At 40.0% G+C, this 12,843-nt stretch overlaps 1 protein-coding gene across 1 annotated transcript in view; it reads right to left on the bottom strand.

Moving 5' to 3' along the window:
- The window catches only part of SUPV3L1 (Suv3 like RNA helicase), a 42,147-nt gene that overhangs the window by 6,541 nt on the left and 22,763 nt on the right, over positions 1-12,843 (bottom strand). Inside the window, exons 3-11 of the mRNA XM_019507734.1 lie at positions 12,404-12,481; positions 11,979-12,086; positions 9,644-9,758; positions 8,492-8,660; positions 3,666-3,777; positions 3,253-3,330; positions 2,098-2,189; positions 914-1,094; positions 422-515 (exon numbers count right to left, since the gene is read on the bottom strand). Of these exons, the coding sequence (XP_019363279.1) occupies positions 422-515; positions 914-1,094; positions 2,098-2,189; positions 3,253-3,330; positions 3,666-3,777; positions 8,492-8,660; positions 9,644-9,758; positions 11,979-12,086; positions 12,404-12,481 (1,027 nt within the window). The remainder of the gene's footprint in view (positions 1-421; positions 516-913; positions 1,095-2,097; positions 2,190-3,252; positions 3,331-3,665; positions 3,778-8,491; positions 8,661-9,643; positions 9,759-11,978; positions 12,087-12,403; positions 12,482-12,843) is intronic.

The following is a 12,843-nucleotide window of genomic DNA, read 5'->3' on the forward strand; positions in this document are numbered from 1 at the left end:
CAGATAAAGGAGCAGATACAGGTGGCAAGTGGCAGGGAGAAGGGGGGGATAAAAAGGCCTGGGGCAGGCTGCCTGGCCCCCAGCCACTGCTTTCCTTGCTGTGTCAGTGGCGAGTGGGATAAATTTAAGAGGACCCACCAATAACTAGATAGTACTGGACAGAGAAAAATTAAAAAACACATTTATGATTTTCCATGTTTAGAACCTAATTATGGGGATTATCTTACATTTGAAGTCCCCTTGATTTGAGCTAAATGTGGTAAATCAGTTTGATAAATGTTATTATTAGATCTAACCAGTCAAGTTAAATCACCACGTTGTTCAGACATTTGTGCACATAAAGGGCACTCAACACTTTATCCACAACTGGGAAAAACAAAACTATGTAACATATTAGTCTTAATTTGTTCATAGTACTTACAAGTTGAGCCCCATTCCAATTGCATCTGTAGCAACTAAAATTTTACAAGGATCATCAGGGTCATTGAATTTCTTGGCTTGGGCAAGTTTTGTCCCTAGAACAGAATAAGTAATGGGTACTTTTTAAGTAGCTGAATTTCCCCATCAAAATGAAACGTAAAAATCACTATATCCCCACATTAGATGTAATTTAACAAAACAAGAAACAGTTGAAGAATCAACATTATTTTTTTCAAATTTTCCTGCAGCTGTAAATCAGTCCCTCCACAAACCAATCAAAATAAAATAACGTATTGTTAGATTTGTGCAAATAACATAGGTCCAACTCCATTATTATAATGCTGGACAATGGAAGTCTACTTGTTACTAATTCTAACTCAGCATATAGATAGATAGAAGGAAATATTTTAAGTCTTTTTATTAAATGTTTTTCATAGGAGCAGGAACAAACACGAGTTTCTCTTTTTAAAAGAAAATAAAGTTAGTATTTTACCTGGTGGGAGACTGCCATATATGACAGCACATTCTAATCCTCGCGCTTCAATCTGTCGACTCACAGAATAAATATCAGCCTTACTAAAACAAACAATGCAGTCACCAGGACGAAGGTTATTTAAAGATTCTAGTGCATAATCCAGCACAGTTATAGGCGTAAGTCTCTTGTAGTTTCTGACCTAGGATTAAACAGCAGGTGTTAACGGAAGACACAAATTCTTCGCAACATTTGTAACATCTGCAAATTTTACTCAGTCTGTAATCAGAACCCCAATATTCTAAAAGTGCCTCATTATCCCAGTAAGGCAAGTACTAGGAAGACAATAAAAACCATTCTTTCTGACACATGTTCCTTTTGCCATGCAACCCAAAATGGACCTCATGAGCATTTCCAGAGAGAATACTTCAAAATGTTTACAGCATTCAGACGTTACAAACCATTTTCTAGCACTGAATTAGGTTACACTGCAGACATACTAGTTACTTGCAACAACATTAATATCCAGGAAGAAAGAAATGTCTAATACAGGAACTATTCAAAGATTATAGCTACCGTCATTTTGCAAAGCAAGAGATTTCACAAGCCACTGACTGGGAAAAATTTCTGCTGGATTCTCTCAGGAAGGTTACCTGCAAGAGCAGGATTTATATTTGTAAAATATTAGGGAAGACTCTTTCTTGCCTGACAAATGATTCCATGAAGGTGGATAAATGGAATTCATCTATTTCTTTTTGATAATTTTTCCCTGGAGATAAATCCCCTTTCTACTGTTTGGTTTCTTAAGGGAAAATATATATAACAATAATGTGACATGAGTAAAAGGAGGGCATTGCACTCTACAAAAAGGGAAATGTATGAAGTTGCTGCAGACATATAGCCTGCCCTCTTGGAAAGCTAAGAAAACTAAAACACCCACTGTTTCCTTATTAATGGTATAATTCTTTTTTTCCCTCAAAAGCATTAGTGTTGTAGCACTTCTGGGAAGCCTCCCTTTGATTTAGGAGTTAAATGGAGGTTGTATTTATGAAAATGTTAGCCAGGTACAGCAGATCCAACCAGTATTTTCTCAAATCAAGTTTACAGCAGTCACTTGCACTGTTGTAAATGGCATTTAATAAAAAGACAGCCTAAAATGTTTTGTACACAATTTTATGCCAACTTTAAAAAAGTAGTAAATCTACCTCCACTTCCTCTCCTGTTGTGTACATGAGCTCTCTTATCAAATTAATAGCAGCATCTTCTCCACAAATGTGAATTTCTGTTGCAGGAATCCCTGAAAAAAAATGAAGTTAGGTAAAGAGTTAAAAGGTAAGTGTTTAGACAAATTAACAGAATCTATAACCAGCAGACAATTACGAAAACAGACAAAAATACTACCCAAGAACACATTAATGAAAACCCTTTTTTCCTTGCTGATTTTAGCTTTCCTCTGTAACCAGCAACACAAATTTACCTGAAGCAAGGTACCAAAATTACCAAAGTGCAATGCCTTCAATGGCAGGATTCTTGCTAATTAAATAAATGATTTTATATCCCAAAAAGTCAGTCTCTGCTGACATTCTCACTGAGCAAAAACTCAGCCATTAACAGCGTGAATGTATGCCTAAGGTTTCATTGCTTCATTTGCAAACAGAAGAGTAAAACTACCTCTTTTCATCAGCCTTTCAACATTTTTTCAAGGATGGAGAAGTTAGAAATTCTCTCATCCATTTGAACTTTTAAAGGAGGTGATATTTTGAAGAGTCAACGTGGAAAGAAAAGGTGAGAAGACCATGTTCTGAAATGTGATATTTCAGATTTTGAAAAAAAACCCCAAAGTTTAATGTTGAAAAAATTAGAAAATTCATTTAAAAATAATTTTCCTGCAAGAAATAAGTTCTCTGACAAAATGCAATTTCTACAAGTCAGTCATTTAATGTAAGATTATAGAAATGCTGCATGCAATTACCAACGTTTAAAAAATTAAAATTCTGAAGAATCATCTAAAGTTATAATGTTTTAAATAATTATGTAACATTTTTATGCAAAAGTGTCATAAATATATGAAAGTGATGCTTTCTACTAATTAAACAGGTAAGTAAATGGAGGCAGATAGTGTTAATATAGTAATAAAATGCGTTTAAAATTATAATTCAGATAATATTTACAGAAACAAAAGTAAACGTGACAAATGACATTAGATAATCAACTTTCTGTAAAGAGCCCTTTCTATAAATTAAATTTGTGAAGAATCAATGCTACAATATATACGTTGCACCATACATTTATACGGCAATCCATATACTTTTAGCTAGTTTATGGCAATAATGACATACTTTCAACACTGACAGGCATACCTAAAAGTGCTCGGGTCCAGGCCCATCCTCTAGCTGGATCTCTGATCATCTGAATTTCGTCAATGACAGCCACTTCACCTTAAAAAAAAAAAACCCACCAAATTACGATGATTCACTAAAGGAAGGCACCTAGATAGCAACACTACATCTGAACGAACATCCAGACCCAGCAGTGCTCCATCCTTCTTCATTCATCCACACTACATTCCAAGTTAGTACTAAGATGACCTGCTCCTCATTCAACATTCATAAAATAGTGTTAAAAGATAGTTAAGAAAACACCAAGTTAAAATTAATAAATACAGGATATGCATGACGATAATGAGTTGCTGAAGTTAAATTTTCCCTAGAGGTTTAAGCACTGCTACATTAAAGATTGCTATGTACTGTATATGAAGAAAATGAATACCTACAGGGTATGTTAACATTGCACATCTCAATAGTGCAAGCAATGTGGGCAGCTGGTTTGCCTTCCGGATCAACACATACACGTTCTTCTCCTGTGACTAAATCACATGGCACATTCTACGAAAATTAAGAGAGTCAATGTTAAACTCCTTTCCTAAAAAAAAAGTAACATAACCCCAAACAAGAAAGGTTGTGAAATAAGCCCAAGTGTGCTACATTTTTAAATGCACAGTGTAAAATAAGAACAATGTTGTTAATCTTCTGAGCTGTTAAAAAATTGGTTTGTTTAAAAATGGAGAAGAAATGAGCAAAGGAAGTTGAGGGTAGCACTCCTGTCTGGTGGGAAAGTGTATAGGGCAGGAGTGGGCAATACAGTCAATTGATTGCATCCAGCCTGCAGTTGCCCCCATGGCACTGCACATGGGGCCAAGCCCTGCCCACTCACCTGGGGCAGCCTGAGCTGCACTCCCACCTGCACCCACTGATGGCACCACTCCAGCCTGGGCCCCAGTTAGCATGCACAGCATCCTGACAGGGCTGATTCAGCTGCTCCTGCAGCCATCCAAGCCTTGCTCAGCTCCTCCCACCTCCAGTGGCTCTTCCTCCTGCCCCTGCTGCACAGCTCCAGGCAGCAGGTAGCACAGGGAAGCAGTGGCAGCCATAGGGACATGTCAAGCACCACATGTTGAGCCAGGCAGGGAAGTTGCAGCTGGGCAGCTCCTGCCCCAGTACACAGGGATCCACCTCCCAGCCACCTTTCCCCCACTCAGCCACCTAGCACAACGAGCAGCCACCTGCAGGTAAAAAACAGCACACTGGCTGGGACAGTGCCAACAGTGGGCATGGGTGGGAACACAGCAGGGGATGCCCTGGGTAGGGCTCAGCCCCCCATGGAGGTCCACAGGGGCAGCCACAGGACATACTAGGCGTGGAAGGAGGGCAGACAGGAAGACACTGCACCTGCACTGCACTACCCAGGTGTGCTCTGCTGCACGTCCCTCCAGTTTCCTCCCTCCCCGCCTCCAGCCAGCTCCCAGGACCTAGTACACCGGCAGCCCCCACCTCATACACAACATAGAAGAATAAGATTATTTTGAGCTATTATGCAAATCACCTCTATATACATTACTCAAAAAAAACTTAAGTCAGGACAAAAATTATTTCTTGAAATAAAATTAAAATACATTACAGCAGATGTTTCATTTTTAGTATGTTTTGTTTTTTTAAATCAATAATTTGTTAAAATGATATCTTCTGAAATATTTTACATATACAGCCCTTGACAGCTCACCAAAACACGTTAAGTTGCCCATCACCTGAAATAACTGCCCAGCCCTGTTATACAGTATGGGCAGTTGGGGCAAGGGGCGTTACGTTGTACTGTACTGTATTGGTCAATTTCAGGAGGTGTGAAAGGACAAGGGAAATGCAAACACTGTTACATTGGATCAAATATTATTGCAATCCCTATGGTCCTGCACTTTTAAAAGTCATTTGTTTTCTTAGTTTTTTGTTTTTTCCTTTATTTTTTAAAAAGGTACTGATCTTAATGAAATAGTTTTGGACATACTGTATAACAGAAGTTATCCAAATACAGGGATTCCTTACATTAGGCTGCTCTGACTTGCATTTTGTAACTCAGACTTACATTTTGTAAGTAATTAAGTTCTATACTGAAGAAAAAATTCAAAGAAATATTGCTCATTTATGGAATAAGATTCTCTCTCTTTCTCCTGGATCCCCATTCCTGAAAAGTATCATTACATCTTTGTTTTCTTAAACCAATCCCAGAATGAGATATGTTTTAACATCAGTAATAAAATACACCAATGATACTAACATTTTTGGACACACAGGCCTGATAAATGGCGCAGGGATAGTTCACAGGCCAGATCAGGCCACGTGCTGGCATTGGGCCCTGCACTGCCCTAACCACTTGAACTAGAGTACAGGGCCACAGCATGTAGGGCTCCCCACCAGATATGTGGGGAGCCCTGCAGGCTGGATTACATTGTGCTGGTGGCCCAGATCTGGCCTGTGCCGGGGGTTGAGCACTAGGACTGTGTGAAGCTTCGGTAGCCGATTCGATTCGGAGGAGATTCGGCCCAACTCCTGAACCTCCAAATCCGAATCGAAACAGAAGACCAAGTAAAAGCTCCAATTCAATTTCAAACATTTGAATCAATTCAGAAAACTTTGTAAAAGATCTGGACAATTCGGAGATTTGGCCGTAGACTAAACAGGCAGCTGACAGCTGCCTCCAGCTGGTAAGTCTGTTGGGGTTGGGAGGGGGAAGGGGCTGAGGACAAACTGCTCAGCCAGAGCAGGAGGGACATTACTCAGGGAGGGGGGGTAGGGAGTACAGGATGCAGGCGTGGCAGCACAGGGAGCAGGAGCTCTGCCCTGCTGCCTCTTGCCCAGCCAGGGGGGTGGGGGGAAGAGCGGCATAGAGGTCTGGCTCACTCCAGGTGGAAGAGAGCAAGTGGCAGCAGGGCAGAGCCTCTGCTCCCAGCACTGCTGTATCTGCATCCTGCATTTCCCACACCAGCTGGCAAGTGGCAGCAGGGCAGAGCCCCCGCTCCCAGTGCTGATATGGGTGCGGCAGCACTGGGAGTGGGGGCTATGCCATGCTGCTGCCTGAACCAGGCCGCACCTGCATCATGATGCCCCACCCTATGCCAGCTAGGCAAGCGGCAGCAGGACAGAGCCCCTGCAGCTGCCCTCACTGGGCCAGAGGCAGGCACAGCTGAAGAAGCCCCCATGGCTGCCCTGCCTGGCCCCATCCCCCCCCCAGCCCCAGCACTTTAAAAAAAAAAAAAAGCCCCACACTCACCGGCTCTGGCAGCAGCAATTAGGGACTCTGAGTGCTCATGACAGAGCACCCCCGTGCAACATGGGGCAGCAGGGAGTGCTACGCCCCCCCCCCCACTTGGCACCCACATGGCAGCTGCCCCATGGCACTGGTGGCAGCATAGCTTGGCAGGGCACCAAGCGCTGTCTAGAAACTGGGGCAGCTCCACATGTCAGCCAGAGCCTGGCAGTGCTCAGCTCCAGTGGCCCCAGATCCCAGACAGCGCACGGCAGCACCTTGCCGAGCCACACTGCATCTGTGAAAAGTGACAGCTGCCGCACAGATGCCAAGTGAGGGGGGGGGAAATCCCCTCTGCCCCCCACGGTCCCATGGGGTGGCTCTTACCATGAGCGCCCAGAGGCCCCAATCACCATTCCTGCAGCTGGTGAGCAAGGGCTTTTTTTTTTTGTGCCAGGAGGCTGGGGATGGGTAGGGCAGCCATGGGGGCTTCTCCGGTGGCTCCCCCCACCCAGGAAAAGGCAGGCACAGTCAAATGAACTGGGGGAGAACCTGCAGCCACCCAACTGTGCTTGGCTCTCCCCAGCTGATCCAGTCATCGAATCTCTCTGAATCAGCGCCAAATCAATTCAGGACAGTGATCTGAATTGAATCACTGTCCTCCAAATCAGCCGGATCTGAATCCAAATTGAATGCTTCCCTATTTGTACAGGCCTACTGAGCATCCCTGATACAAACCCCACAGTAGCCATGAACTTCTGACTAAAGTCAATTTTTAGTTCTACAAATACACTGCTAACAAGAAACACATACCTACACATCATACTGTTTCTCATTACTATTTAAAAGGAGATGTTGGATCCTTGGGGCTAGAACTTCCTAAGGGAAGTAACATTTTAGAAACCAGCAGCGTGATTACAGGCTTGCCATTGTTAAAGAATCACTGAGTAATCAGAATGCTGTACTGAGATAATTAATACGGAAAATTCATAAGTAGCTTATATAGAAACTTATGAAGTATTTTATATTATTGCTTTGTAACAGCTGTAATATTAGGAAGCTGCAAACAGGCTAGCAAAAAAAAAAAAAAATCTCTGAAAGATGCTAGAGGCAAATCAACAGAACTAATGAAATCTAATGGGATTCCTGCACAAGGAATCCAAAGTAACATCATACTATGTTTTAAATCTTATTTTCTAGAATTTGGGATAACCTACTGCATGTCAACTGACATTCATGTAAAAATTAAGACAAGAGAGAAAGTCGCTGAAGCAGGGGCATTTGAACAGAAAAGAAAGTAACTTAATACTGAATAAGAAAAAAAGTTGCCACTAACTAAAGATCATTGTCCTGTCCAGAAGATCATCTTTAACAGAAATACTTCCCTGTACACCTGCATTTAACAAGCACTTGAGGATGTTCCATCTTCCTCCTGCCTTCTGTCAAGCCCAAGTAAGTATGAGTCAAGACGTGGTTTACTATTGCATATCACTTTTTAGTTAATACTCGGACTGCTTTAAATAATGATGACCAATGAAGGTAACTTATTTTAAATAAGGTTTTGTAGTTTGCCAATGACAATTTCTATTTTATTTAACTGAACCTGAATTAAGTTGAGACAAACACTGACTGGACATGTCAAAAAGAACCCTAACACTGTCCTCAGGTCACAGCCCATGGGTGATTTACTTAACACAAGATCACAGGCAACCAGGGCTATAGTCTCTACACGAAAAACAAACCATCAACAGTCTGAGTTGCTACGAAGTGGGAATAATAGGCAATAGACTACATTACATGGCTGAATGCAATGAAACAATGCTTTGAATCTATACTGTCCCATTCTATGCCTTCTATGCTGAAGGTGCACCACTGGTATAAACACAAACTAACAGCATCATAATAGAAACTACACTGTCATAGACTCTTTCAAAGTGTTTTCCAAAATTATTACAATAAAATGATTTGCATAGTACCATGACAGTCCCACAAATGCACATAAAGATTTTTAAACATACTTACAGCATCATTACACTTTTGGAAGATCTCATGGGCCAGCAGTTTTAATGGACCACAATATATTCCTGATTTTGCTGACAAATATCGTTGGATAGCATGGTATGTTTTTCCACTATTTGTAGGGCCAGCATGGAAGACTATCTTTCTTTGAACAGCCCTGGCTTCTGGATACCTAAAATGCAAAACATATATAGTTTAATAAACAACACAAATTTCATTTGATCTTTCACCCAAACTGTCAATCAACTCATTTTAAAATGCCAATTATTAACATTGATATATCCTCCTACCCTTTAATACTTAACAAATATAAAGAGGTTTTAACAATCTGTCAAGTACTAGTTCCACACTGGATCATTTTACAATTAAAGAGAAAACTGAAATAATAATATGCGCGCTTAATTCTCAAGAAATAATTCCTTTATTGTCTTACTACTGCATCTTTTCTTGTTTACTTTTTAGGTCCTGAGGTACTATTTACTGAATAACATGGGTCTGTGAAGAGGCAATTTCCATTTAAAAATATATATATCACTTGAGGGGGAAAGACAGAAGGAAAGGGTAATGTGGTGGTAGTTTCATAGGTGAAGTAATTTTTATTTTCTTCTTAAACCACTGGCACGGTGCTGAATAGCAACAGACATCACACCAAGAAAGTCAAATTTCTGGCACAAGGAAACTGTGAAAGCTGCCCAAGAGCCAGGGTAGAAAAATTATTTTATGAACAAAGGGTTCAAAACTTCTACAAAAACAGCTATTCCCCAGAAGATGGTTCTTGCCCACACTGGACTCTAAGAAATGTCACCATGACTCTTGATTTCAAGCTTCTGCCCGTTCTTCCAAAGCCATTAACTATCAAAGACTGGATAACCACAGATATGAGATTAATATCTACCTTACAGTTGGACATTACATAGCAAAGCTTTACCTAAACCAAAACCAATTAATCAAAAAAATAGTGACCTCTTAGCCATATATTATCTCCAATTTGTACTGGTACTGGCATTCTTAGCTCCAGTATTTGTGTTCATAACTAACCACAGCACTAAGCACATCCTCCTTAGAAAAAGTGAACTTTCTAAGAGTCTTCTGCAAGGAGACTGCATGTACTAATAGAAGCAATATGAAATTCTGCAACATGTAAAAAGCACTAACCAGTTGGGTGGCCATCTTAAGTCGCTGATTTTGCGCAGATCATCCATACAGTCCAACATAGGAAAGATCTCTTTAGCATGGTTCAAGAAAAATGGAAAGAGGTCATCCACATGACCTGAAAGACAAACACTGTTAAGAATCTGCACACTTGCTCATCCAAAGATAGGTTAATTGAACAAAGATTAATAATACTATCCAACTCATGGACTGTGTTTTTCATCCATACATTTCAAAGCACCCTACAAAGAGGCCAATATTATTTTTCCATCTCACAGCTGGGAAAAGACAAAGTAACATTACAACATGGATTTAAACCTATAAGGCAGACACAATATGTTTAAAAAAAAAAATCCATCAACACAACCACTTTGGTAACTCAAGTATTCATTTTAGATACTTGACAGATTTTTAAAGGCATCTGGTATGAAATACTCTCTCTGTCCTGCAAGACGTTTTTTTTTTTTAAATCTTTAAATCACCTGCCTACACTGGAACAAATCTACATCCTCTCTTTTTTTTTTTTTAAAGGGCAATTACAAAAGCAACAAATCCCCCACTTCCAAAAGCTAAGAATAGCATGTAGCATTGTCATCAGGTCACTTATCCAGGAAAACCAGGTTTAAGTCCCCAAACTTCCAATACATCAGGGGAGTGCCCCAAACACTGAGCTTAAAAAAAAACAAACCCCCCCCCAAAACAGTCTCTTACATTAATATTAATGCAGAGAAAGAAAATTAGAACAGTAGTAGCTAGAGAAACAGACCTTCAGTTAAGAACAGTCTGTTGATGATAGCATTTACTTGTAATGGAGGAGACCCAGGTTCAACTCATTGCTCTGCATCAGGCAGAGCAGAAACTTAAATGCAGTTATTTGTGCTCTAGCTCAGAACTATGACACCTTCCTCTCTCACCTTCAACATTTAATTTGGGCCCAAGAAACTTCTCTCTCATCAGCAAAAATTTTTTTTAAAAAAATCCTACAACTTTGCACATTAACATTACCTTCTAAAAGTGGTATAGAAGCATGTTAGTGTAAAATTAGTTCCTTGAGTTCTTCAAAGATATTAGTTGCCACTGAGTATGAGACTTTTAAAAATAATGGTAGCGAATAAATTAGATTCATAATTTGACCTGCTATAACCAGCACCCTGGCTGACATGCAAGACATGATGGGATCTGATGCATGATCCCCACAATCATGCTTCCTGCCATGCCTGTAGAACTGAGTATCAGATCCCATCATGCCTTTTTGACGGTGCAGGGGGAGCCTCGGATCATGATTTTGGGCTCCTCCTGCACCAGAAAATAGCAAACTCCTGTGGCTAGGAGGCCCATTAAGTGTACTCCAACCATGGGGGCACATCCTGATCAGCTGATAGGACTCCCAGGCATGGGCCCAGCCAGGCCACGTGTTCACATAATGGCATACTAGGAACCAGCCACAAAAGTTGTTACCCATTTTTTATGTAAACACTTCATGGCTTATTCCTTGTTTTATCACACCATTAAGTATATTAACCTATGGCCCAGTAACAATTTAAGACGTAATTAACTGGTTAATCACTTCTTAAGTGTAACATATGCCAGCAGCTTTAGAAAATATTTCAAATGCAAAGAACCACTGTCATATTTAACATTTGAACAATATCACCACTTAATGAAGCAGTATCACCTGCTTCTGTAGAATATGTTTTTTAAAATAAAGGAAAAAATCTATTTGTGCTCCTATGGAACTTCTACAGCCATCAACTAACATTTCCTCTTCACGGGCACAGATATTTTATATTAATCATCATGAGCAAAGCAGTAAATGAAGTGAACATACCCTTCTCTAACTTTTGCACTGGCAAAAGCAAAGTAATACAAGAGGAAGAGCAGCACATACTCAAGCTTTTAAACCCAACAGTACAGCAGAATGCTCAGAAAGTGTCCCTAAAGACCACCAAAGGAGTTACACATGATAATGGATGGGATGGAGAAGCTGACCACCACTGTCATCAGCCTTTTTCCTCAAAAAATTTAACCATGGTGCCTATATAACTGAAGACAGACACTTTGGACAAACTTGGTGAAAGGGACACCATGCAGGATAACACACCAACAAGGTGGCCCAGACAATAATAGGTGCTAATTGATATGAAATGACCAGTTCCCTCTTCTCACTCCTCCCATTTTGGAGAATATAAGGACACGGTGCACCTTCCCACATCAGGGGGAATTACTCCATTTTTATCCCCGTTATAAAAAGCAGAGGAGGGAGCAAAGAAAGAAAAGAAAAATAAATATATTTTTATTAAACAACAAAGAAAAATATAAAGGCACTGTTTATACTTGCCTGCACCACAACATATATCATTTAGAATAATATGTACATCAGCACTCAAGGACTGGGACTCCAAGATGTATTTCCTAAAGCTTATAAATGCCTGGTGAAAGAGATAAGCTGCAGGAGTAAAGAAGGGATGGGGGTAAGAAAAGCTCAGTGTTAGATTTAAAATACCCAACAAAAGATTTAAAGAGTCGATGTAAGTAACATTTGTTCAGTATAAGTGCTACCAATAAGCCTAATATACATTTTTTCAAAGAACATAATTTTTTTCAAAATCTCAAAAAGTAAAACAAAATCCAAGCTATTCAACAGCAAAATGGCAGCACATGGATCAGTTATTCTACTAGGAGAGGGGAAAAGCCACTCACAAGCAGCATCCAGTTACCTCTATTTAGGAAAAAATACTGCATACCAGAAATATACTCTCTTACCATCCAGTCCATTCTCTGCTCCCAGTCTCTGCATTTCTTTCCTTTTGTAAAACATATTTAATTTGTTCAGAACTTCACCTGTAACAGACAAAATAGCATTTCTTGCTTCAGCTAAGATGCCAGATTTACCTTTGCTTAAAAATAAAATATAGAAAATTCCAGCATTTTCTTCAACTCAATAAATCAAATACAATGAATTAAGCTCTTGCAAGATAAAAAATTTCAAATATTATTTTTGTAATAGGGTTGAGTGTTGTTCTAGGTACGATGGTCCAGGAAATGTATGAGGGGTAAGAGGGTTTTTTTTTGTGGTACATTTTATTGGATCTGAAGAGTATAGCCTGCCTGAAAACTTGTCCCCATCATCTTTCCCAACTACTCAGTTGGTCCAATAAAATGTATTTTTATTTATTTGGTTGCAACTGATACTTGAGGCACAT

Source organism: Gavialis gangeticus, unplaced genomic scaffold (assembly GCF_001723915.1).
Source record: "Gavialis gangeticus isolate Ggan-Ray unplaced genomic scaffold, GavGan_comp1, whole genome shotgun sequence".
NCBI classification, from domain to species: Eukaryota; Metazoa; Chordata; order Crocodylia; family Gavialidae; genus Gavialis; species Gavialis gangeticus.